This window comes from Apium graveolens, chromosome 6, assembly GCF_009905375.1.
Source record: "Apium graveolens cultivar Ventura chromosome 6, ASM990537v1, whole genome shotgun sequence".
NCBI classification, from domain to species: domain Eukaryota; kingdom Viridiplantae; phylum Streptophyta; class Magnoliopsida; order Apiales; family Apiaceae; genus Apium; species Apium graveolens.
Genome location: NC_133652.1, coordinates 61,697,315 through 61,723,309, shown reverse-complemented (window position 1 = coordinate 61,723,309; position 25,995 = coordinate 61,697,315). Strand labels below are relative to the sequence as shown.

At 34.9% G+C, this 25,995-nt stretch overlaps 3 protein-coding genes across 3 annotated transcripts; 1 reads left to right on the top strand and 2 right to left on the bottom strand.

The window, feature by feature from the left end:
• The first annotated feature begins 6,006 nt into the window (after positions 1-6,006).
• LOC141667895 (calcineurin-binding protein 1) lies at positions 6,007-20,503 on the top strand. Its single transcript, XM_074474534.1, has 19 exons — positions 6,007-6,181; positions 6,294-6,368; positions 6,986-7,105; positions 7,186-7,226; positions 9,300-9,511; positions 9,742-11,561; positions 12,321-12,545; positions 12,659-13,330; positions 13,918-14,153; positions 15,183-15,393; positions 15,520-15,675; positions 16,395-16,552; positions 16,633-16,825; positions 17,124-17,518; positions 17,761-17,941; positions 18,052-18,281; positions 18,471-19,134; positions 19,575-19,653; positions 19,860-20,503. Exons 1-19 carry the CDS (start codon positions 6,179-6,181, stop codon positions 20,123-20,125), a joined length of 5,937 nt encoding a protein of 1,978 aa, XP_074330635.1. The 5' UTR covers positions 6,007-6,178; the 3' UTR covers positions 20,126-20,503.
• Positions 20,504-24,351: 3,848 nt separating this feature from the next.
• Positions 24,352-25,154, bottom strand: LOC141665168 (uncharacterized). The gene is made up of 2 exons (XM_074471149.1): positions 25,014-25,154; positions 24,352-24,906 (listed from the first exon to the last, which is right to left on the bottom strand). Exons 1-2 carry the CDS (start codon positions 25,152-25,154, stop codon positions 24,352-24,354), a joined length of 696 nt encoding a protein of 231 aa, XP_074327250.1.
• Positions 25,155-25,317: 163 nt separating this feature from the next.
• Positions 25,318-25,995, bottom strand: LOC141665167 (uncharacterized). The gene has a single exon (XM_074471148.1). The coding sequence runs from the start codon at positions 25,993-25,995 to the stop codon at positions 25,318-25,320; it is 678 nt and encodes a 225-aa protein (XP_074327249.1).

The following is a 25,995-nucleotide window of genomic DNA, read 5'->3' as shown; positions in this document are numbered from 1 at the left end:
CTGAATCAAATAAAACTTTAACAGGTACGGAGTTGAGAGAAAGCATACCTGCAACCACATCCAAATCTTGAGCGTTGGATCTCTTGGTCATCTTGAAGGTTCTGGATCTAGCTGTACTGGAAGCTGGTCCTTCAGATGCACTACTTCCAATACTGCCTTGAGTAGCAGTCCTACAATTTCTAGCAAGATGTCCAACCTTACCACAGTTATAGCAAGTAACTGCGGGTTTCTCTGAGTTGCACTCTGATGCATAATGACCCTTCTGATAATATTTGTAACACTGAACATCCCTTCTGCATGGACCACGATGTTTCCTGCAACATAACTTACAATCCATCGCTGAATTGGCTAACTAGGTTGGAGTGGAAGCAACTGAAGTGGTAGTAGGCATGGCTTGGGGAAAAGTCTATTTCCTGTATCTCATGTTCCTATTCTTTCCGAATTGTTTTGGAAACTTTTGATTGGATTCCCCTTGATTCGCCTTATCCGTACCATCATCAAATTTTCTCTTTTTATCGCCCTTTCCTTGGCGGCCAAATTCTGGTCACTCTCTATTACTAGAGCGGCCTGGACCACTGAGGTATATGTCTTGAGCTGCAAGGCGACAACTCCACTGCGGATTCTGGCTTCAATCCCTGTTGGAACCTTTTTGCTTTCGGAGCTTCAGTACTCACATACACAGGTACCAAACGGCCCAATTCTGTAAACTTAGCCTTATATTCCGCCACACTCTTTTCACTATAGGCCCTCACGAGATCTTACTCGTCCACTAGGGCTACCTTGGGGTTTAAAGGGCTTGTTGTATATTCCAAATGCAACCGTGATCACCTTACGAAAGTGGTATTAGTTAGTACTTTACTATATTACTTTGCCCGAGGACGTGCAAAATATCAAGTGTGGGGATATTTGATAGAATATATATTTATATATATTCTAAAGGATTTTATCTGCATATTTATATGATTTTGTATTTGTTTGGGTATTTATTAATATTATTTTAATGCTTAATGACAGAAAATAATTATTCTCAGAGTTGGAAGAGATTTGGCCTATTTGGGCTAAAATCATATGGAAATTCGAAATTGTTGGAGGGCTTGCACAACAATCGGTGTTTGGGTCTTAACTTGAGTTCTGGACATCAAATTTGGGTCATCTACCAGTTCACGCGAAACTAAAAGAATTATCTTCAGTTTGGAGGTGATCTCATATTTTATTTTGGACTGGATCAGATCGGAAACAGGCCTTCAAATCAGCCTACAAATTTTATAATTATCCAACTTGTAATTTATTTTAAGAAACAATTAAAAACACTTTTATATTAGGTTTTATAGTATTATTGGGAGATACATTGGAGAGAGCGTGTATTGGATTGGGAGATAAGCTTAGAGAGAACTTGAGTAAGAATTAAAGGGATTCACTCCAAGTTTGAGAGATTTCGTAAAGTTGTATCTTTCTTAACTTTATACTCTTGTAATCATGGTTTCGGTTATATATATGTTTCCTTTCTTCATATATTATGAGTAACTAATTCCATAATCTGGGAATTAGGTAGTATTTATTGGTTAACTATGATTGTGTGATTGTACTATGATTTCTCTGCCTTGCAAATATGTTGTTGAGTGCTTAACACAATTGAGGGAGTCGCGAACCCTTTATTTGTATCTTTAGGAATTGTAATGAATCGGGGGATGAATTGCAATTTTAGTTTATAATATGACAGACATAATTATATTATTTGATTGGGAGATTAATATGCGAGTTATAAAACTGAAATTCCATGGGCTTGAAAAGTTTATAATTATATGTTGATTGATCATGGGAGTGACTTCAATATGTAGTTGTAGGCATTATATTGTATATTGGGAGAGAACAATATAATTATTAGAGGAATGTTTTTAGCAAGAGCATGAGACTTTAATATCACAGTTGATCCACATTCGTTAATATCAATGAAGAACCCTTAATCCTGGTTTGCTTTCTATCATCGTTAAATCATTAATTCTATTTACTTATTAGTTTAAATTAGTTTAAAAACACAAACTCAATTATTCTTCTCATTTCTAAATAGTAAAAGAATTACAACCTGAACTAGTATTAAATTTAGTCCTTTCCTGTGAACGAAACACTGAAAACTACTTCAACAAATTGGCGCCGATGCCTGGGAAGGCATCAATATTAAGTTTAGGTTAATTATTCCTTATTGTTTAGATTTTATCAGATTTGTTTCCAAGATCCATCTTATTGTGTTTTCTTTTCAGGTGCTAAAACTCTTATATGCGAAGTTCTACAAGTGCGGGAAATTTAGGGTTTGACCAAGCAAATCGAACGCACTTTTTGAGCTTTAAGGAAAGAGGCTAAGCAAAGAAAAGAAAGAGACAAAATGGGTGACCGTCAAGTTGCTAATAATGCCGATCCTGATGAAACTTCTATTTGGGATCATGAGACTCTTAATCTTGCAAATTGCATTTATAAAACTCCAGCGATTAATGCATCTCAGTTTACTATTAATCCGAACTTGATACAAATGGTGAACAACTCTGCTTTTGAAGGAGATATTGAGCGAGAGGATCCACACCGTCATCTAGAGCGCTTTGTGCAGATGTGTGGTTTATATATATATTCGTCCGACGTTCCCGATGATTACATGATACATTCCCGTATTTCCGGAATTTGATTTCTCGGAAATCGGGCAGCGTTTCCTCTATTTATTGGACTATCCCGTCGAAACATAATCAACGTCAAATCACAACAATCACAACAATAATTCGCAATTCCCGATCACCGATATAATTTTAATTATTAATTATTATTTTCAGTATTTTATGTTTTTATTCGTAGGACTCAGAAATGTTCATCACCATCCACCGTCGGCTCGTCGAGGCTCATCGCTGACGACGGTAAAATTCGCAGGTTCCCGTTTATATCGGACGTCCTACTCAAATTTCACCGATTAATTATTAATACTTTCCCGCGCGAATAAATTTATTTCACGAAACCTTAATCAAATAAATTCTGAGAAAACTGAAATAAATTATTAAAAATATAATTTAGGACATAATCAGACCAAACATCTAACAGCAACACGCACAGAACACACGTGCCAACACGCGCAACCAGAGAAAAAAAACAGGGCACGACCGGAAAATAACAACAGGTGACAACACCCCAACAGAGGCACACACGCACAAGCTATACACACGGACACAAAACAGTACGGAACCGAAGCAATTAACAAAAAATAGGTTCAGACGCCGGAATAACTCACCAAAACGGAGAGAATCGGAGGAATAAAAAGGGGAAACGGAGATAGATGGAGACATGAGATAGGATAGATTAATTGAGAGAGAGAGAGGATCGAAGAGAGATGAGAGATAGGGGAGAGACGAGAGAGATAACAGGGGTGGGGGAATTGGGTTGAGTTGTTGTTTTTTATGTTTATCCCATTTTCGTACAGCCTGGTTTGCCCGTCTTTTAAATTTTTAACGATATACAACAAATCGAAATAATTCTAAATAAACTTCAAAATTCCCAAAATAATTAAAACTAATAATATATATTTATAAATTTTAAATCATTTTTAAATGCGCATCAAGCCCGCATTTAGCGATTAAACGGACAAACGTGCGGGTGAATAAAAACCGAAAGATTTCCAAAATAATTTTAAAATTATCGAAATATTCCAAACTTAAATAAATATAAGTTTCATGATTTTTGAAACTTTTCTCAATTTAATAGCTAACATAACATTAAATACACTAATAAAATTACACAGGGATAATAAATCCATAGAATATAATTTTCTAAAATCCAAAAATCTCTAAAAATACATATTGAAATTATAAAATACTAAAAATAATTTCTCGGTTTATAAAAATAAATCTTCAATAAAATCACTTTTAAACATTAAAACGAAACAACACAACTCAATAACTAATTATACACATGATCCTCGCACACCAAAAACCACATATAATTAATAACAAAGCAATACCCAACTGACAGAACCAATACACATATTTTATTTATTTAATTAGTCAATAATTACACTTTTAATAATACATAATTACGAGTCGTTATAATTACTGACAATGTCAAGTTATCGTCGCATAGTTTAAACACAATAAATTTTTTATAAAGGTCCTTTTTTTGTTTGTAACAAGGACTTTTTTTGGCTTTGTCAATCTTAAAGTAAATTCTAAAGAAAAATAATTTTATATATCAATGAATAAAAAATATCACTTTAAAATTTTTGGGTATAAAAATATAATTACATGAGTAGGGTAATTATTTGCAATTCGGGAATATTGGAAAGATATATATATATATATATATATATATTTAGATTTAAAATTTTAGCGGTTGCATTCAATTTAAAATTTAGGGGTTTCATGAAAATTTATGAATTTTAAGTGATTGTTTCTGAATTTATACTCAATTTATATTTTAAATAATTGATAATAATTCATAAATTTTAAAAATTTGTTGTTGATTTTAGTTTTACTCCAATTTTAATGGACCTTAAAAATCTCATTAATTTTTGAGAGATTTTAAATGAAAAAATACACTAACTAATGCATTAAAATCCACCATTTTATCAAATAAAACAAATTCTTTAGACTTCTGAATACCATCATGATTTTTTCGAAATCTAAACTCAATATCACAAAATTTTAATGATTTTTTTAAAAAAATTTAGATTGAATATACTCTCATAAAAATGTATATTTTATAAGAGCAGTACAAGGTATATCGAACGTATTTTAATTTGTGTGCACACGAAATCATATTTTATTATTAAAAAATTATCAACTACAAATATTACACATAAAATATTTGGGAACGAATTTGTGAGCCAATTCAGATTAATTAGAATTTTCCATTTTAAAATCCAAATTGAATACTTACAAATTTTAAAAGATTTTTTTAAATCTAAATTGAAAACTAAAAGACTTTGAAAATCTTTAAAAACCTATATTGACTGCGCCGCGTGTATTCAATTGAGATTTCAATTTTTTATTTTTGAATTTTAAAAATTTGAAGGTATACAATTTTCTATAAAGCTTGAAAAAAATCTTTTAAAATATGAAATATTCAATTTAGATTTCAAAAATCTCGTGGTTTCAATTTCTTTTTTGACAATATTCAATTCAGATTTTAAAATTTTCATTAAAATCTATGATTTTTTTTTGTATTTGATAAAATGGTTGATTTTGATAGATTAGTTAGTATATTTTATATCTTTTTAGGAAATCTTTAAAAAATCCATGAGATTTTGAATATTTTTTCGAAATTTATATTTAAATCAACAAAATTTTATGAATTTTTTTTATCAACTCCACTAAAATTCGTGTGAAACTAAAATTTAGCAAGTATTATTTAAAATCTATATCTATATTATTACAAATTCCCTAAATTTTAAATTGAATAAAGTGGATTTTAGTAGAGTTGTTGAAACTTTATGTAGAGTTATATCAATTTAAATAGAATTTTTGACAAATTTTTCAAAATATCGTGTATTTGTCTAAGATTTCAGAATACATATGTCTTCGTCCGAGTGGATTTCTCATGGTATGAAAAGTAAATATTAAAATACATAAAAAAGTTAATCAATATCTATAATTTTATCAAATTTAAAAAAAAAATCATGTACTTCTATATAATATTGGGATTTTTTTAAATTCAAATGAAATATAATCAGATTATTATGAATTTTTTTCAATTATGGATTGAGTATCACTGGATTAAAAAAGAACTTTTTCGATCTTTATCGATATCATTAGATTTTAATTGATTCTCTGGGATTCAATTTGGATACACTAAATTTGGATACACCGTAATTTTCATAATAAAAGATTAAATTCCAAATCGAATATATCAGGTTTAAACCAAAAAAATCCGCTAACAAAAAAAGAGAATTTGACTTAAAAAATATATTTTAAAAAATTGAAAAAAAAAGTTTAATACAAAGGCTACAAGCACATGAGTATACCAGCGAGGGGATATAACGGATGTCATGTTTTACAATTCGACATCAATTTTCAAATTACATCGAACAAAAATAAAGAATCATAGATACACACAATATACACACATATAAATAGCATATCAGCAGCAGAAGCATAATCAAGACCCAACCATCTTCTTCCCCTTTCGCTAAGTGCTCATAAACAATTCAACAATGGTGATTTTTTACAAGTTTTTTTTTTCGGTTGAATTATGTTTAATTATGATTATTACTCAAATGGGTCACTTTTAATTTTTGTTTTTATTGATTTTTGTTGTTGTTTTTGTAGTTTTCAATTGCAGCTATTAATGATACAGATGCTAAAAGTCAGTGGGAGCCTTTAGCCCCTACTAAAGAAGCCCAGGTATGTAATGCTATCTTTTCTTTATTGTTTTTGTTTGTATGTATATGCGACTCTTGTTGTTTATAGTTCTTGATATCTTTCTTGGTAGGTTTATTTGTTTTAAAGTTTGTATCTTTGTATGTATATGTGTTTCTATGTGATTCTGTTTATACTATTTTTGGGGTTTTTTTTGTTTTCGATTTTTTAGTGTCTGTGTTAGGGTTTTGGAATGCTATGTAGGAGGATTGCTTTTATGTGAAATAATAAACCTAAGGGTACTTGGTATATATACCTGGGTCGAAAGTAGGATCAGAGGTGGTAGGATTGGCGCAGACCTAAGACCTTTACTTTGTAGCGTAGAGAGGCTGTTTCCGAGAAGAAATTGGGCTTTAAAACATAGAGGGAAAATCAATTATGAAAAGTTAGGATTTTTTTGAAAGATATGCAAATACCGATATTGCGTAACTTTACATGTCTATGAAATAGATTGCCAAGAGAATGTGATACTATAATACATATGTGTGAATTTCATCATTTTGTTGTATTAATTATAATGCTATAGTGTATAAATATTTTGGTAGTGCTATGATTTTGGAATTCTGCTCATGCCCAAGGCCTTGGGGATCTTTTGATATCAGGAATTTCATCTTTCACAAACTTACCATGAAGGGCTTCGGAAGTTACAGTCTAAAGATTATGAAAAGGCTCGGGAGCTTTTAGAGGAAGTGTTAAAAGATCCTATTTTGTCAAGTGTTCAGGTGCCAGATGTGCCTTTATTATTTGATCAAACGTTAGTTCTCGTGATAAATTACTTAACCAGACCTTTTGGCTTTTGCAGGATGACGTTAGTGCTACTGATGGCCATCTTTTACAGCTCAGGTTCAGTTTTGATTTCCATGGTGTTTAATTAATTCCATTTATCTGTTTTTTGGGTCTCACTTTGGATTTTTTATAAGTTTCACACATCATCAAGTCTGGTGTTTGAGCTAATAGGGTTTTCTATTCTGTGTCACATTTTCCTGCCGTGGACTTTGTTGTAGGGATGGCTTCTACTTTCCCGTACTTAAGCTTTAAGTTTATATCAAGTAAATGCTTTGTTAGTTTTCCCCTGAATGCCAAATTTTTAGGATAAAGCAAGACTGTGCAGTTTTATTGTTGAACCTGTTAATTATTAAAATGTCGTTGCTTGTCATCCACTTAAATCGGGAATCTTACAAGGTATACTCTTAGTTCTGGAAAATTGTGATGAATTATAAGTTGTACTCTTATATTATATCTATGTTACTATTGTTTTACCCAGGAGGAGTAAAGTTGATATAAGTATGTGTTAGACACAGTATTATGCCTTCTTGGCTACATTCGCTGATGTGTAAAAAGAAATCAATTTTAGTTATTTTTATATAACATGTTGGATATGTTCCATATTTCTTTATTGAATCATTTTTTAATAAAGTGGGACTCTGGGAGACACCGGAAGTGCAGGCTCTTCTAATATTTGAAATGGGTTAAATATCAAAGTGGTCACTCAAGTGAATGTCATATATCACTTTAGTCATCTATCTCAACGGGATATCATTTCAATCACTTCAATCACTGAAGTTATTAAAAATATTAAAAAGAAACCTCTAAATATGTACTCGAGAGTTAAAAATTATTTTTACGAAGTTTTGTATATTTTTCTTGAATATTACTGCAACCAAATGAAAAATTATGATATCTAGTATTTAAGATAATATATCTAGATTTTATAAAATTATTAAAAAATCAAAATATATTATCTAAAATACCAGAATTCATAATTTTTCATTTGGTTGCAGTAGCATTCATAAACAATGTATAAAACTTTACGAAAATAAATTTTAATTCTCGAGAACATATTTAAAATGTATTTATTTGATATATATTATGACTACAGTGATTCAAATGATACCCCGTTTAGATTGATGACTAAAGTGATATATGACTTTCACTTGAGTGATCACTTTGATATTTAACCCTCTTTGAAATTAGTCAGTGTATATGGTTATTGGAAATCAGTTGTTCCCTCTCCTTTTTCTGCAATGAAATATGTTAAGTATTCCATCTTTTAATGTTCTTTTCTGCAATCAGATCTCACTAATGACTGATGAGTGTTTACAAAACTTGCACACCCTTGTGTATCTCCCTCTGGAAAATTCTCTCGATAATCACGGCATAAAAAGACAATTTTCACCTTATTAAGACACTACAGGAAATCTATAATTATTGTAAATTTTGAGGTATAGTTTGTGTAATAGATGTAGGAAAGTATACATGTATAGATTTACCCTCTCATCTGTGCCTTCTCTATGTGTTTATGTACCACCTATTTTTTCGGGACATAAAAATTTACTCTGCGAGGCACGATTGGAGGAGAGATATGCCTTGTTATTTTCATCGGACTAGATAAATTAGTCATAATATTCTCCAAGACCCTAAATAAACTTGTTGCTTGATACTTCCTATTCATTCTTGTATGACCTGAGTATGAAAATTATGGAGATGAGAGGGTCCTGTGGAGTGTGGTTGAGTAAAGTATTATTAGCTATTTAATTTACTTACAAACCCAGTAACTAACAAGGAGGGTCATTTCGAAGGCCTTTCTCTGCTGCTAATAGTAACTTCACCAGGTCGAGTTGCAATCAGGATTTAATTGTTGCAGAATTGGCCCGTATATATCAAAGCCTGCTGTCTGTACTGCAAAGTTAAAGACGTGTTTTACAATGAAGAGAGGTTTTATAACATTTTAGTATGCAGATGTCTTTAGCATGTGTGAAAATTTAGACCTTTTCATTAGTTGAAATTAATGCATTGACAAATTTTATAAATATGTCTAATTACTTGCTTCTTCTGGTATTATACATATAAAAACATTAAAACAACAGTTGCATGAAGTAGTCAGGTCAGCCTAAACACAGTCACCCTTTTCTGTAGATTTTTGGCATTAAAGAATCTCGCCACCGTTTTTCTTCAGCAAGGATGTAATTTTCATGAAAACGCTCTTCGTTGCTACCTCCAAGCAGTAGAGATTGATTCCAAAGATTCTGTTGTCTGGAACCAGCTGGGCACATTGTCATGCTCAATGGGCTTATTAAGCATCTCCCGTTGGGCATTTGAGCAAGGGCTTGTTTGTAGTCCTAACAACTGTGAGTCTCTCTCTTGTACAACACACAGATGCATTCTCTTTGTTTTTATAATTCACATTTTGTTTATTCAAGTGTAGAAAGCATCCTGCATCAAATTATCTTTTCGTGTTATATTTTATGTAATTTTGTGTGGCTTTGATGGGTCCATGAAGTTGTTCACGAGGAAAAGTTTATAAGTTCCCCTTTTATAGAGCCGTGCATCATGAATATCTTCTTGTCAATGTCTTCAGGGAATTGCATGGAGAAACTACTGGAAGTTCTTATTGCTATTGGCGATGAAATTGCTTGCCTTTCTGTTGCAGAGTTAATTTTGAGACACTGGCCTTCCCATTCTCGTGCTTTGCATGTGAAAAATACCATTGTAGAGTCGGAACCAATACCATTTGCTCCAAGAGGTATAGATAAGTTGGAACCCAAACATGTCCGCTTGAAATTCCAGAACAAAAGAAAGGCAACAAATGATGAAATAGTAGAGGGTGTTTCTGCAAAGAAGCTTAACCAGAATATAGATGTCCACCTTGCGGAAGCTACCTGGACAGCTCTTGTTGATGCACTACTTGACATACTACTCCCATCCAATGTAGCTGGTTCTAAAGCAGTGACTGAAGAGTCATGCAGAAACAGAGGTACTAGATTGATTATACATCTGCCTCAAACTTCAGGAAATGTCATCAGCTTTGAGGAAAGGAGAGGACCTGCAGTCGCCCCAAATGCGATGAATGTATCGACCGGTGATTGTAATTCAGAGAGGGGCAATGGTTTTAGGGTGAAAGAACCAAATGCATTTGAAGAACAACCTCATGAAAGGCGCAGCAGTCGTCTTGAAAGGCTTAGAAGTCGTAAATCAGACAAGGAGGAGTTAGATTTTTCAAAAGATCTAGGAAAGGTTGTGTCACTTGAACCTTTTGTTGTGGGTGGATCAGGGAAGAATTTAATCGGAGAAAGAAGTGCCGAGGTTGCAACCAATTCATACAGTAGTGAATTTGACGAAGTTGCCAGATTTGCTGAAAAAGCTTCAAAAAATTATGGTGCTTATCATGTGGCCCACTTGCTTTTAGAAGAGGTTTCCTCTAAAGGCATTCTCTATCAGGACGCTTTTATTAAATTTCTTGAGTTGGAGAAACTGACAAGGTTCTGGGGACAGGACAGGACTCCTGAGTGCAGTCTTTTTCTGTCAGAGCTGTATTTTGATTTTGGGTCTCGTTCATCAGACTCGTCTGTGCAACTTGACTCAATGTCAGATGCAAATTATCTTCTTTGTAAAATCATCGAGTACAAAATTTTGCAACATCCAATTTCTATGGGTTCATCTGGGAACAAAACTTCAGAAGATAACTCTGAAAGAAACTTTGATTTTAGTTCTTTGCTAAATGATAATATTTCTTTCTGGGTTCGGTATTACTGGTTATGTGGTCAGTTATCAGTCCTGAATGGTGATAAGGCAAAGGCTCAGAAAGAATTTAGCATTTGTCTCTCACTTCTGGCTGATCAGAAAATTGTGAACAATCCTGTTGCATCTGTGTTCGTGCCTCATAGCAAAGTGATAGAAATGTTGACTGTTGATAGGGTTCTTCATGAAATTACTATTCTGGAGGTAGATTTCTTGCTGAAGACTGTAGAAGATATGCTAAAGAAAGAGATGTATTCTGAGTGTGTCGGTTTACTTGCTCCTCTTCTGTTTAGTACCAAAGATGTCTATATTGGAGTTTCATGTATGAACAATAAAGAATCCGAAGGGATCCTTTCCGTTGAAGCAGCTGCACTGGATGTTCTTAGTAAAGCTTGTGAAAAGGTGAAGCCATTGGATGTAGAGGTTAAATTAAAGTGTCACTGTCGGAAGTTGCAAATACTGATGAAAAAAGCTGGTATCACTGCAAATCCTGCCTTGGAAAGCTCGACATTTAAGATGTCAGAATTCAAGTCAAGCGCCCTTCCGGAGGAATTGAGAGACTCAACCAAGCAATGGAATCACTTGGTTGTGGAAGAAGTGAAGGCGATCTCTCAAGATGTCTCAATAATAAAGAACTTCACTAGTCCTTGTGGAAATTCTGTAAGTGATATAACTTTTTTGCACTTGAGTTCTAGCACTGCACTGACCGCTAGAAAAGGTACAAGTATGAGAAACTGTTACTTCGTCTTTAGTGACAATATTCATGCTAGTATCTGAATTAGGCATCTTTCATGTCATCATGGTCCCTAACTACCAATTAACTCGGTGCACATTTAAGACACTCCATTATTCTCATAAATGTTTTCCATAGGAAGCAATAGCTGTGCTCCATAAAATATTATATGCTGATAAAGTCAATGTGAGACAAGACAATTTACAACCCTCACTAACACAAGGATGCTGTTAGCCAATAATTATTTTGTTAAAAACAAAATTCGTGCTCGTGAAATCTTATGTTACAATAGTTACATCATAGAAGAAGAGGAGTGCACAAACAATTTTCCATACTCCCTCTCTTTCATTTCTGCTCTTAGCCCCCCCCCACAAAAAAATGCATATTATCTACTTACTATGTGTCATATGACACCGCGCTCTAAATGTGATTATCTGGCATTCAATTTATTTTGGTCTGTTTCTCGCTTGAAGCGGCAATTAGGAGCCCCAGGGGGGATGTTTTGTCAACAGCGGAACAGCCACTAAATAGTAGCCTTAACAGCTGTATTTCTGAAGTGTTTGGAATCAGCAATAATTTGTAATTTACTTTTATCGTAATTAGGGGAAGTTCATCGTCTTTAAAGGATAATGTTACATTAATACAGAACTTTTAATATTCCTTAAATGTTTTTTTTTCTTTTTTAGCAACCACAGAATGTCATTGATGTCGCGTCAAGAATCATTGGCGATATTCAAATATCGCTGCTAGCTCTCATGTGCAGCATTGTGAACATGAATTTTTCTAGGAGGTCTTCTGGTGTTGCTATTTCCGAGGAAAGTGAACAATGGCAGAAAGGCTGCTTTGTTGATGCAGCAATTGCATTCTTTAAACTTCAACACCTGATCCCCAGTGTTCCTGTAAAATCACAGGTAACCAAGTTCACCTTCCCTTGAAAAATATTTCTGTATTTTTAAGTTGGTTTGGCTGTTTAATTCTCTCCTTTTTGTTTGTCATGCTTCATTTGACTGACTTATTGCCATAGATTGAACTGATTGTCGCAATTCATGAAATGCTTGCGGAGTATGGCCTCTGCTGTGCGGGTGGAGATGGTGACAAGGATGAAGGAAAATTTCTTAAACTTGCGATAAAGCATCTATTTGCGTTGGATATGAAGCTAAAATCAAATTCAAACTCATCTACCCAAGGAATGGAGGTGACCCAAGCTGATGAGCAGCTTTCACTAGATGGTCATGCCAAAAGATCTCAAAGTTTAAGAAAGCTGGATTCATCTGTTGTCCTGGACCCTACTGTGATAAATGAAACAAGCAATTTTGAAAAGGAGACTGTTAGGTGGATGACATCAAATGGAATACAATCTCAAAAAGATCTAGAAAAGGAAAAGATAGGTTTAGAATACGGCAAAGGTTTTAGTGATGGGCCTGATGTGGTGGTTCACAAATTGGACAATGTAAGCAACCATTATACTGAATGCAGCGATGAATTAACTGAAGATGAAAGGGAGGAACTTGAGTTGAAAATTGAAAATGCCTTGGATCAGTGTTTTTTCTGTTTGTATGGTTTGCAGCTTAGATCTGATTCGTTGTGTGAAGAAGATCTAGTCATACACAAAAATACAAGCCGCGGTGACTATCAGACGAAGGAACAGTGTGCTGATGTTTTTCAGTATATACTGCCATATGCAAAGGCTTCATCTGTGAGTAGAATCAAGAGCTTGTTTGGGTAGCTTAAAGCTACCCCGATTTACTTTAAATTGACATGTGACCTGTTCGTGTTAACTTAAAATTTTCAGCTTAAAGTTACTTTTAGTTCAAAAAATTTAATTACCTTTGAGGTACTTTTTTTCAACTTATTTTTCTCTAACATCAAACTCTATATGTTTAAGTGAATTTTTGACTCATATTTAGATTTTGTATTTATTTTTGTTTTATACTTTATTTTATATTTAAAAAATATAAAATTTTATTATTTTAGTCAAAATTTATCAAATCAATTCACTTTTTAGTAAAATTGGCCAAACATATACATCCAAATCAAAATTAAAAATATCACTTTTCAGTTTTCACATGAAGTGATTATGTTGCTTTTTAAACTATAAGTTACTTTTTTCAAGGTTAACCTAAATGTGCTTTAAGTGTCATCTGTCTTCGTTGTCTATATTTTTGTGTGCTTTTCTTCTTCTTCATCTCATCCAAATAAGATTATGCCTTCCTTTACATATATATATGTAATCTTATCGCATATCTTTTTTCGGTAATTAATTGTCTGAATTTTATTTTTCAGAAATCTGGCCTAGCTAAATTGCGGAGAGTATTAAGAGCTATACGGAAGCACTTCCCACAACCACCTGAAAACATATCTACTCAAAATGCAATAGATAAATTTTTAGATGATCCTGGTTTATGTGAAGATAAACTTTCGGAGGAGGCTGGATCCGAAGGTTTTCTTAATTCCATCATGCAAGTAATATTTCCTAACGACGGAAACCTCAAGCAACGGACAACTTCGTTGATAGGAAGGTAGGATCTAAAAGTCTATTGTAAATTATGCATTGAACAGTAATAAAATTTGATAACCCTCTTACCCTTTATTGGATTATCGAGAATGTTATTTGCTAAATCAGTGTTTGATTTAATATATTGTGTACTACTAATCATTGTGAGTTTACAAAGAGTTTAGAAGGTATTCCGCGTACATATAAGCCTACAAATAGTTGGAAAATCTTGACTCTAGGAGAGGAGGGCTTGTAGTGGGAAAATCTCGAGTGCAGGACCGGAGCACTTGTTTAGCTGGAAAGTTCCAACTCCAAATTACGTGCTCGGACACTGGAGTACGAGTAGATTATATCCATTAAGGATATATTGCGGCCAGGATGAATAGATGTGCTTTATTTTATTATTTATTAACGTCACTAAAGGATAATGAATTAACTAAAGGTATCGGGATATGGGTAACAAATGTTAAAAAAGATTAATGATCTATCCAACCCCTTTCTGTATTAGTTATGCCTTGCGACACAAATACATAAAGACAAATGCACGATTGTTTCACACCATTGCAAACCATACAACGGTGATTTAGCTTCATTTCTGTCAAATCGACACTGAGATGTGCAAAAATCTTCAATTCTGGTGAACTATATCCGGCAAAAAGAATATAAGATTCCTGTTAGAAGTTTTATATCTTTAACCTTTGTTTTTCAGAATTCTGTCATCTAGGCCGCAAGTGGCTGAAATAGCTTGATTTCTGAGTTGCATTAATTAATTTGCCACCTTTTTTACATTTAACAGAAATATCTATACGTGACCCCTTCCATTATATAAAATTTCCTCAATTTTATTCATTCCCATCCCTGTTATCCTAATTCATAGCCTTCACAAATTTCATCACGATCTTCTTCCTTGCTCATTTCTTACACAAGTAGATATGGATGGAAAGATGCGTGTATAAAAATATTTTTATTTGTTTTTTCTATAATTACATCATCATGTAGATGAATTTTATTCATGTTCCTCATATTGATTCTTGAAATTATCAACTAATTGCAGCTCTGAGCCATATTTGGAGGTGTACAACAACTTATATTATGTGCTCGCTCTTTCCGAGGAAATGAGTGCTACTGATAAGTGGCCTGGCTTTGTACTCACAAAGGAAGGCGCAGAATTTGTGGAACAAAATGCCAACCTTTTCAAATATGATTTGTTATATAACCCCCTTCGTTTTGAGAGTTGGCAACGACTAGCAAATATATATGACGAGGTATGATAGCTGTGCCTGTTGTATTTGTTTTTTTATTCAGTGGCTTTTTTGCAATTAAATGTGGAAACTGCAATCATATTTTGTCGTCGTGTTGCTTGCTTCAATGTATTTGTTATATGCTTTCAGGAGGTCGATTTGTTGCTAAATGATGGCAGTAAACAGATAAATGCTGCAGCCTGGAAGAAGAATTCTACATTATCATTTAGAGTCGAGACAAGTCGAAGGAGGAGTAGGCGATGCTTGTTAATGACATTGGCTCTAGCACAAACAGCTGTTCAGCAGGTTTCTACTTGATCGATCTGAATATCATGATAAAATATATTTCTTTTATTTTTCCTATTAAGAAAGTATACACAATAAGTTGCAGGCTCCAATCAGGTACTGTGTAATCACGCTAAATAGTTTAATAATTAACACGAGGTATTTTATATTACCTAATGAATAATTATGATAGCTGAATCGGTACTTTAATAGAATAATGCTGAACTCATCCTTGAGATTGTCTGTGAGGATAAAATAAGAAAGAATCGAGGTTTTCCTTCTATGTTTAATTTGGTATGTCCCGAAACAAATAGGATCGTGTCTCAACTTTTATTGCTCTATTTCCTGAAATTAATGCAATTTTACTTTAAAAAACTGGAGTAGGACCCTTCTCAAACTTCAGGTCTAGCTTAATTTGGGTTTGCATTTTGTTGAGATTTTTTGTTGTACTACAAATACTTTTTGACAGGCAAAGGGAATGCGCTTTATTGTTTCCCCTCTTACAAAAGTATCAGTCCCCATTTTTGTTGTGCAACTCATTGATAATATATTGCTGATTGCCTGATCCTGTAACTTTATAACTCCTTGACACCCATACAGCTGCCAACCCAAATTCTTAAGGATGGAGTAATAGTCAGTGACAATTTTCTTGAGCATGTGGTAGAATATCTTAACTTCTCAGAATGTTGGTAATGGTTGATTTTAACTCATCAACAACTGTAATGAACTCTTTGTGCCAGGGTGAGATACATGAGCTTTTGGCATTGGTTTATTATGATGCCATTCAGAATGTGGTCCCAATTTATGATCAAAGATTAGTTATGCCCTCAAAAGATGCAGCATGGCTTATGTTTTGCCAGAGTTCAATGAGACATTTTAAGAAGGCTTTTTCGCACAAGTAAATCTTCTCTTTCCATTGGTGTCAATTTTTAAACCTTGCTATATTGATCAATAAATTAACATTTTTTTTAATCACAGGGAAGATTGGTCTCTCGTATTTTATCTTGGAAAACTGTGTGAAAAGCTTGGATATTCGCATGAGATGTCATTTTCATTTTATGACAAGGCTATTTCATTAAATCAGACTGCTGTAGATCCTTTCTACAGACTGCATGCTTCACGCCTAAAGTTACTATATACATGTGGGAAACAAGATAAAGAGGCTTTAAAGGTTTCTACTTTTCTTCTTTGCCAAGATTAAGTTTGTTCTCGCAATGAGTTCTGTTGTTTCATCCTCTCAGTGATTGTTGTTTCCATTCAGTTTCATGCTGAATATGAAAACTTTTGTGAGAACGTGAAAATATATAATTTTTTAGAAGTAATGCAGAAAGAGCAATAAACTTGTGCTGGTTAGATAATATTAATATTGTGGCTTTTCCTACATCCTTCTTTTTATCTTGATCTATGATAGTTCAACTTGCAAAGATTTTTGTGTTCATCCTTCTAAAGATGACTCTGATCTGTCATAGGCTGTTTCTGCATATTCTTATAATCAAGAGACCAAAGTGACTGCTATGGCCATCTTTGGAGACATGGAATCTGAAACTTCGGAATTGGCATCGGCTGGTGAGGAGGGAAGTAGGGTATCCAATTCTGACAATATAAAGCGAGTCGGTTCCCAGCAATTGGAGGGCTTATGGCATATGCTTTATAATGATTGCCTTTACGCCCTTGAAATTTGTATAGAAGGGGATCTCAAACATTTTCACAAGGCCAGATACATGCTTGCTCAGGGGTTTTACAGACGAGGTGACAAAGGGGATCTAGAAAAAGCAAGGGATGAGCTTTCTTTTTGCTTTAAATCTTCTCGGTCTTCCTTTACATATAATATGTGGGAGATTGATGGTATGGTAAAAAAAGGAAGGTATGAACTCCCATGCATTTAAGCTACTTCATCGTGCAATTAAGACCATAAGAAAAATAATATTTATGTCACATTTTTAGTTTCATACAGAGCACATGAGAAATTGGCATAATTTTTTGAAATAAAATGTAGTCATGAAGATTTCATGAATCCCTCCAATTTTATTGGATCTTTGGGAGTAAATAGTCCAGATAATGTCTATGTTTGTTATCGCAAGTGTTTACCACTCTTGTTTTTTCTAGGCGCAAGACACCAAGTGTTTCTGGAAACAAAAGAGCCCTAGAAGTTAACCTGCCAGAAAGTTCTCGTAAATTCATTACTTCCATTAGAAAGTACATATTGTTTTACCTAAAACTACTGGAAGAGACTGGGGACACCTCAACTCTAGAGCGGGCTTATATCTCTATACGGGCAGATAAGAGGGTAAGGATGGCCTGATATCATTTTCAAATTTTGATAGAAACTGATATATTAGTAATATCTTGGATAGATGTTTACTTCATTCTGTTATCTTGACTTTGACAACTTTGCAGTTTTCTTTGTGCCTGGAAGATCTTGTTCCAGTAGCTGTTGGGAGATATGCCAAATCTCTAACTTCATCAATTTATAAAACTGAGATCGAAATCGGTGGTGAACACACCCCAAATGAAACTTTATTAGAAAAGATATTCACATTATATATGGAACAATTGAATTTATGGTCAGATATATGCAGTTTGCCGGAGATTGAGTGCCCCGAATTATCAGAAAGCAGTTTATATGGGTAAGTCATGATGAGAATTGTAACATTAAAAGTCACTTTAGTTATAAATTAAAATCAAACTGTAAACAGGATAAAATTGTTACGTGATTTTGGCATGAATGTGAAGCACACATGGTGTATCCATTTAATGTAGGTATTGTATAGTCTTCTTATTACACGAGGGATATTCACATTTACTTTTCTTTACAGGTATCTCTATCAGTATATCCAGACATTAGAGAGAAATGTTAAGTTAGAAACACTTGAAGGAATTAATGAGAAAATACGAAAGCGTTTGAAGAACCCAAAATTGTCGAATAGCAATTTTGCTAAAGTGTATAAGCACGTATCCGTTGCTTGGTGTCGTTCTCTGGTAATTCGCATGGCCTTGATCACCCCTCTGCATTCCAGAATTTCGAGTGATATCCAAGTCTCTTATCTGTTAAGCGGTGCCTTAGAAAACACCCAACTCCTATGTGTTGATTTGCAAACTGACGAATTATGGACTTCATCACTCGAGGACACAAAACATCTTAAGACTCTTGAACTGCAATGGAATCCTATAGTCTCTAAGATTAAGAATGTCATAATCAAGAAAGCTTCCGAGGAAGATTTGGAGACTGCAACCACATTGCTAAGATCATGCTACAATTTCTACAAAGACACTTCTTGTGCTATGCTTCCATCAGGTATAAACTTATACACTGTGCCCTCTCAGTTGGCTTCAGAAACATATATTCAGCCAGGCATTGATGGGGTTGACATAATTGATATGAGCACTTCACGGAAGCTTATCTTGTGGGCTTATACGTTGTTGCATGGGCACTACACAAGTATATCTGTTGCTATAAAGTATTGTGAAGAACACGCAAAGGTATGGAATGTAGCCCACTTTATAGAATGCTACTTGGTTCCCATGTCATGCATTAAGTAGATAAATCTGAAAGAAGTGTTACTATTTGTTTAGTTCTGTTTAGGAAACAGAGTAGATTACCAATTTAAGCCTTAGAATAAAATTCACGATGCAATAGCACATCAACTCTTAAATAAACAAATGCAGATTTAGAATAACATCTAGCCCCAAGTCTTGAGTAGGCATCCCTCATTGACAGTGACTAATTTAATGAATAAGCAAATTATTTACATAATCTGGCTGTTTTTAAAACCCTAATCACTTTATTCCTTAACTGTTCTAAAACCATTCATCATTTGCATTCACTTACTAGTGCTGCAAGGCTGCTACCCTTTTCCGGAATATGGCTTCTTGACTCTGTTATGGAACTAAAGTTGTATGTGTTCCATTGGTTATTGCAGTCGAAGCTTAAAAAAGGAACTGGGGTTTCATCTATTGCTCCAAGTCCCAGCACAGCCATTGCTTCAACTTGTCATCCAGGTTGTCATTAATTTTCTGAAAAATCTTTTTATCTCCACTTTTCATATTTATATTTTGCTTTTAGGGGCAAGAAAACTTTGTGTTGATTTGCAACTTTATTAATGTTTTTTTCCTTGATGTATTTTGATAATTCTTCTGATAGGGTTGATGGCTTGATGCTGTGGTATTAATTATTCTGATGTAAGTCTGAAAATTGTATATTGTAGGTGATGGCAAAGATAGAGCTAATAAATGTGATGACTCAGAAACTCCCCCATCAACAGCCATATTTTCTTCTCAATCTGAAACCGAGAATGCGCGTAACGTTGGATCTTCTTCATTGTCCAAATCAAAAACAGCAATTGATGCTACACCATCTTTACCTGAAACTAGAAGAGCGTGTACCCCGGACAAAACTTCATTGGTTGGAACAGAGAGTACTGGTGCTGAAGGATTGGCTTCTTTAGTTAGAAAGGAAAATAATGCAGGGTGAATGTTACTTCTGGGAGCCGACAGATTCTGTTAGCAACTCTAGAGACAGTCCAGTTCAGAAGTAATTGTACTGATGTTTTTACCGATTTATGTTGGTAAAATGCTAAGGTTGGTTGATCGTTTTTATCTTGTAAAGTTAATATTCGAATAGCAATGTAAATGGAAATAACGCAAAGAATTGGTGACGCCGAATACCCGTGAATGGGAAAAACCGCGGGTGGGATTGATTACCCAACCTAAAAATGATAATTCACTAGTTTGTTGATGAAGGTTACATAGAGATATTTTGTATCCTTCTTTTCTAGTCTATTTTCTAAGACTAGTATGCTGTAAAAAAATATTTCGTCCTCTTCCGATGAGCTCGTCTTCCCCTTTTGTTTGTTCATCTCATAGCTAATTTTTTGGCCCTCACCTTATCTCTTGTTTTTCTCCTCATTCAAATCCCGTCACTTATCTCTTCCCCTTCATTCCTCCGACGTGCGTTATTGTTGTTCAAGACTAAGTCTAATTCTTGTAGCTAATAAACCTATAAATATGGCGTGTGACCGAGACCACCACGTAATGTTGGCCTTTCTCGGAGTCGATCCCGTCGTAGACATCTTCCACCCCTACTCGTCTTGACATGTTCCCAATCAACATGTTGTCCATTCGTTCATCACGTCTTGTCATGATAAAAATCCATATATAACAATAGCCCCGAATTTTATTAATTAAAATAAATTAATTCACAAAATGTATTAACTAATTATTATTATGCTTGTGTGGATCAATAGCTTGTATCCTTGGAATATTGATCTCCCTAGATCCATGTGTATCTGGCTCTTCCATATACATGCACTGGATGTCCAACTTTCAAAAAACTCTCCATAGTCTTATCACTTTACTCCCCCTTATATATCCTCTCAACTAAATTGTTATCTCTCTTCCATAGCTTAGCATTACTAAACCCTTATCATCGTCAGCCATGGCCAAGAAAAACTCCAAACACGCTGAAAGCCCTAATACAAAAAGCCTCAATTCATCTTCCAATACTTCTGGATGGGTCATTACCAATTTATTGGATGCTCGTGACAGCCAGTTCAGTTCAATGAAGGCCGGGAAACTCGACGAGGCCCAATTGCTCTTTCCGTCTGGAGCCCTAGCTTTCGTCCCTGATGTTGATGTTCGTACAGACTTTCACAGAGCTAATTGGGTATGTTTTTACTACTATCCATTTGATATCGGTTTCAATTTTCCTTTCCCCAAAAAATTAGTTGTTGATGTGTTGAAGACCTTAAATATCTCTCATGGACAACTTATGCCGTTTGGATGGAGGACTCTTGTTTGTTTGGATGCGATTGAGAACAAACACCATTTCCAGATCGACGTCGAAGTAATCAAATAAGCATACAGTCTAAAGAAGTTCAGCAACTGTCGTTTTGGATTCTCGAACAGGAACACAGATGACCTCCTGATTTTGAACCATGATACCTCAACGAAGGAAATTGAAAGAAGGACTATTTCTTTGTAGAAGGAAGTCACTTGCAGAAGGAGGCGCTTATCTGTTGGAGCGTTGGAGCAACACCGGTAAGCATCGTTCCAACTTTCATGTCATTTTGTTATTTTTTTAACTGTCATATGTCGATGTTACAAGCTTAGCTTAGCTTACATCTTTGCCCTTTGTTATATTCTATCATCGTATATTCATGTTTTATGTCATACTTGTTCATCTCCCCCTGTCGATTGAATCCATTATGGCGTCCGTTGCTCTTATTGTTTTAGGACTCGTTCTTCTCGTAATTTTCATTTAAACTTTTCCTCAATAGATTGTGAATTTGAAGCCGATGAGGAGAATTGTGTTGCGAAGGAGATTGTGGCAAAGATTCATGCCCTTCCCGTTGGTGACAGGTTATGGCCCAACTGTCTTGATCGCCCTATGTCCAACGCCAGCAGGGTGAATGTTGAGGAGTTTGCTGCAAGGTTAAGGAAGAATCTGGATAAAGCTGAAGGGTGTACTTCTGAGATCCCCAGAAGCAAAGGAGTAGCCGCAAGGACTAGACATAAGTTGTCTACCCCTATTCTTAAGCCTTCCATGTCTGTTCACAGTATTTCATCGGAATCTATGGAAAGTCCCAAAACCGAAAACAAGAATGAGATGAGCTCAGGGCTGAAATATTCTAGAGGTATACGTCAGACGTTCTTCTTTTTGACGTGTCTTATTTTATCTTGTTGTTCCTTTTTTATCTTGTTAACACACCTCGAACCCTGTTTTCTAATTGTAGAGTTCAAACCCCCAATCGTCAAGCCACTAATGATTTGTAGTAAAGACCTATATAAAAGATCCCGTGAGGACAAGCCATCCGAGATTGAATCTTCTAAGGCCTCAGCGCTGTCAAGTCATTTGCTAAGCCCCACTGTAAGCCCGATGTCTAAGAAAGTTAGAGTGAATCCCTCCGTCACCACCATTGCATATGACGTTCCTTCACCATTCCCGGTCCAGAGTTATGCCACTCATGCTAGCCCCTCTACTTTTTCCCATTTACTTGACGACATGATCCTTCCACAGTCTACGGAAGATCTATCTTCCAAGGAACTTGAAGATGTTCTTGACAACAGTGATGGTTAAACATTTCATGTAAGTCACTTATATTAAAGTTCCATTTACATTCTTATTATATTTGCTGCTTGGTGTAACTTTTCCTTGACATATTTTTTGTCATAACGTAGGCTTTACAAAGTGTTCTGGTGGCCCGTGAAGTTTATAACCACAAGATGAAGATGAACAAAGAACTTGAGTCTAAACACAAAAGTTACGTCAAGAAGTTGAAGGTTGCAGAAACACTAGCTGAAGAGAGATTGGTTTCCCTGGACAATTCTCAAAAAGAGTTTGATGATTTTGCCAACAAGGTGCAATCCATGGAGCAGGATATGCGCTCTGAGGCAGATAAGGTTGTTCACCAGCAGATTATGAGGACACGCTTAAACATGATGCTTGAGTATCATAGGGGTGAATGGAGTTCTTGGGACGTACTTGAAATCGTGAAGATCTACAATGAAGCCTTCCCAGAGGACGCTTTCCCTTTAGATGAATTCAACAACTAGGGCGATGGTGATGCAGAGATGAAGTCTCCCAAAGATGATGATCCTGATAATGAATGAACATTTATTTCCATTTTTCATTACTAACTTGTTCCATTTTTCTAGCAATTTGTTATTTTCAGTACTTTGTTGAATTTTTGTCCATGTTTCGCATTGTTGTGGGGGACTTGTGGTTTTATTTGATTATTTTGCAACCCAAACTTTCGACATAACTTTATGTATGTCGTTTATGAACTTGAATTTCGTCGTTATCTTATTATATGTCTTCCTTCACGGGTTTTGAGCATATTTTTGTCTTATTGCTCTTTGTCAGTTGTGATTGTTGCTCGCATAGGATGTTGTATGTGTAATCGTTCATTATAGAGTTGATTTTAATATGATTGCTTAACTCTGTAAACCGAAACTCTTTATAGTTAGTTCTCAAAAGGTGAGAACGTCATTATCGTTGTCGTCATGTGGTTTTAATGATTTATTTTGTTATAATTGCAATCGTTGTTTATCTGTTGTTTGATTCGTCAATCTTACGTCGGTGCATGCACTCGTAGAGTGGTTAAGAGACCTTTATCCCTTTTGAAACTCACTAAGTTCGTTTTATGTATTAATTCGTAGGATAATGTAGATGTGTATAAATGTTATTGTCGTAATAGACGTAATAGTATTTTTATGTCAACTATGTTTGTTAAATGCTTATAGCATTTTTGTATGAAGTAGCATAAATGTAATCGGGTGATCAGCCCTTATACTTCTAATTTACATGTTTGTTTAACATGTACTAGCATAAAGTTATATAATTGAAATAATTATAATAGAGTAATTCTGTATAAACAAATCTGCTGGGCAAACATAATTGATAAAAATTTATTTGCACAGTAATGTAATTTACGATGTATTGCATGAAGAATAGAAAACATAAATATGGAATCAAACTACCACAAGTAACATGTCATAAGAAAAGATCATCGATAGGCAAACAACATCATATTAAGCGTAAACAAACAATGATAATTAACTATGTCCTAATGACTTATTAATCAAGAATTTCTAAGAACTGAATTTTTAAAGTTAGGACAAGAAACTTTACACGTGATAAAGCTTCAAGTGCAAATAATTCCAACTTCTTAGTACTTGTGTGCCAACCATGCTTGACAATCAGTAAGCCCCATGTCCAACGACGACATCAATAAAATAAGGACCTTCCCAGGTGTCAGCGAATTTCCCTGCTGTCGCGTCCACAGTGTTCTGGAAAGTCTTTCTTAATACTAAGTCACCAACACGGAAAGCTCTCACATGAACATGTTTGTTGAATGTGTTAGCCACCCTTTGTTGATAAGAAACCAAACGAACCTTCGCCATTTCTTGTAGTTCATCTACGATATCTTTGTCGTGTGCCAATTCCATGTTATTCATGTCAGTCATCAAGAGTCTGTATCTAGCGGTTGGTATCATGATTTCAGTTGGCAAGACAGCTTTAGTGCCATAAACTAGGTTGTATAGCATCTGTCCTGCTGACGTCTTAGGATTCATCCTATCCGACCATAACACCCAAGATAATTCTTCATCCCACTTTCCTTTGCACATTGTCAATCTCCTTTTAAGATTATTGATTATGATCTTGTTGCTTGAGTCAGCCTGTCCATTGGCTTGAGGATATCTTGGTGTCGATTTAATCAAGTTGATGTTCCAACGCTTGTAAAATGCTTCCGTCTTGTCACTTATGAATTGTGACTCATTGTCACAAATAATTTCGGATGGAACACCAAATTTGAATAAGATGTTTCTCTTAATGAAGGATATCACTCCTTTGATGTCACTTGCTTAAATGCCCCCGCTTCAGTCCATTTCGAGAAGTAATATTTCATGGCTAACATGAACACTTTCTGACCGGGTGCAGGTGGCATTTTCCCCACAATGTCCATTCCCCACTTCATGAAAGGCCAAGAAGGAATGGACATATTAAGATGTTCAGATGGTTGATGTATAACAGGTGAATGTCTTTGGGCAAGCGTCACATCTCCTTGTGTAATCTAGGGCATCTTGTTTTAGCGTCGGCCAGTGGTAACCCAAGTGTAGAATTTTTAAAGAGAGATTTCTCCCGTTAGTGTGGTTTCCACACTCTCATTCGTGTACATCCCTTAATACCATGTCAGCCTCGTATTTTTTTAAGCATCTTTGAAGCAGTCCCGTAGAAGATTTCTTGAACAGCTCGTCATCTATGATCGTAAATCTTAAAGCTTTTATCCTAAGGATCCTAGCTTCATTTTTGTTGTCTGGTTTCACACCAAGCTGTAAGTATCTTTTGTATACTTTAATCCAGTTGTCCACGTCTTCACTGATACTATCATCATGTCGATTAAGAGCCATAATTTCTATGTCGTGAACCAATCTTTTTATAGCCGGCTTCATGATATGGACCACGGGGATGTTCTTCAAGTCAAGACCTTTAAAAATAGCTCCTAACCCGGCCAATGTATCGGCTTGTACATTATTCTCTCTTGGAATCTGCTGAATGTTAAAGTTGTCAAAATAATTCGTCAATTTTTTGGTGATGTCCAAATACGTGACCATCTTGGGATCTTTGGCTTTATAGGATCCCTTAACATGATTAATGATTAACAATGAATCGCAATTGACGTCAATGCTCCTGATTTTCACGTCTTTGGCAATCACGAGTCCCATAATCAGTGCCTCATACTCAGCCTCGTTATTTGTAGCTTTAAAGTCACAACATATTGATTGTGCTATTATATCCCCCTGTGGCGATTTGAGGACAAGCCCCAATCCCGTTCCGTTCAT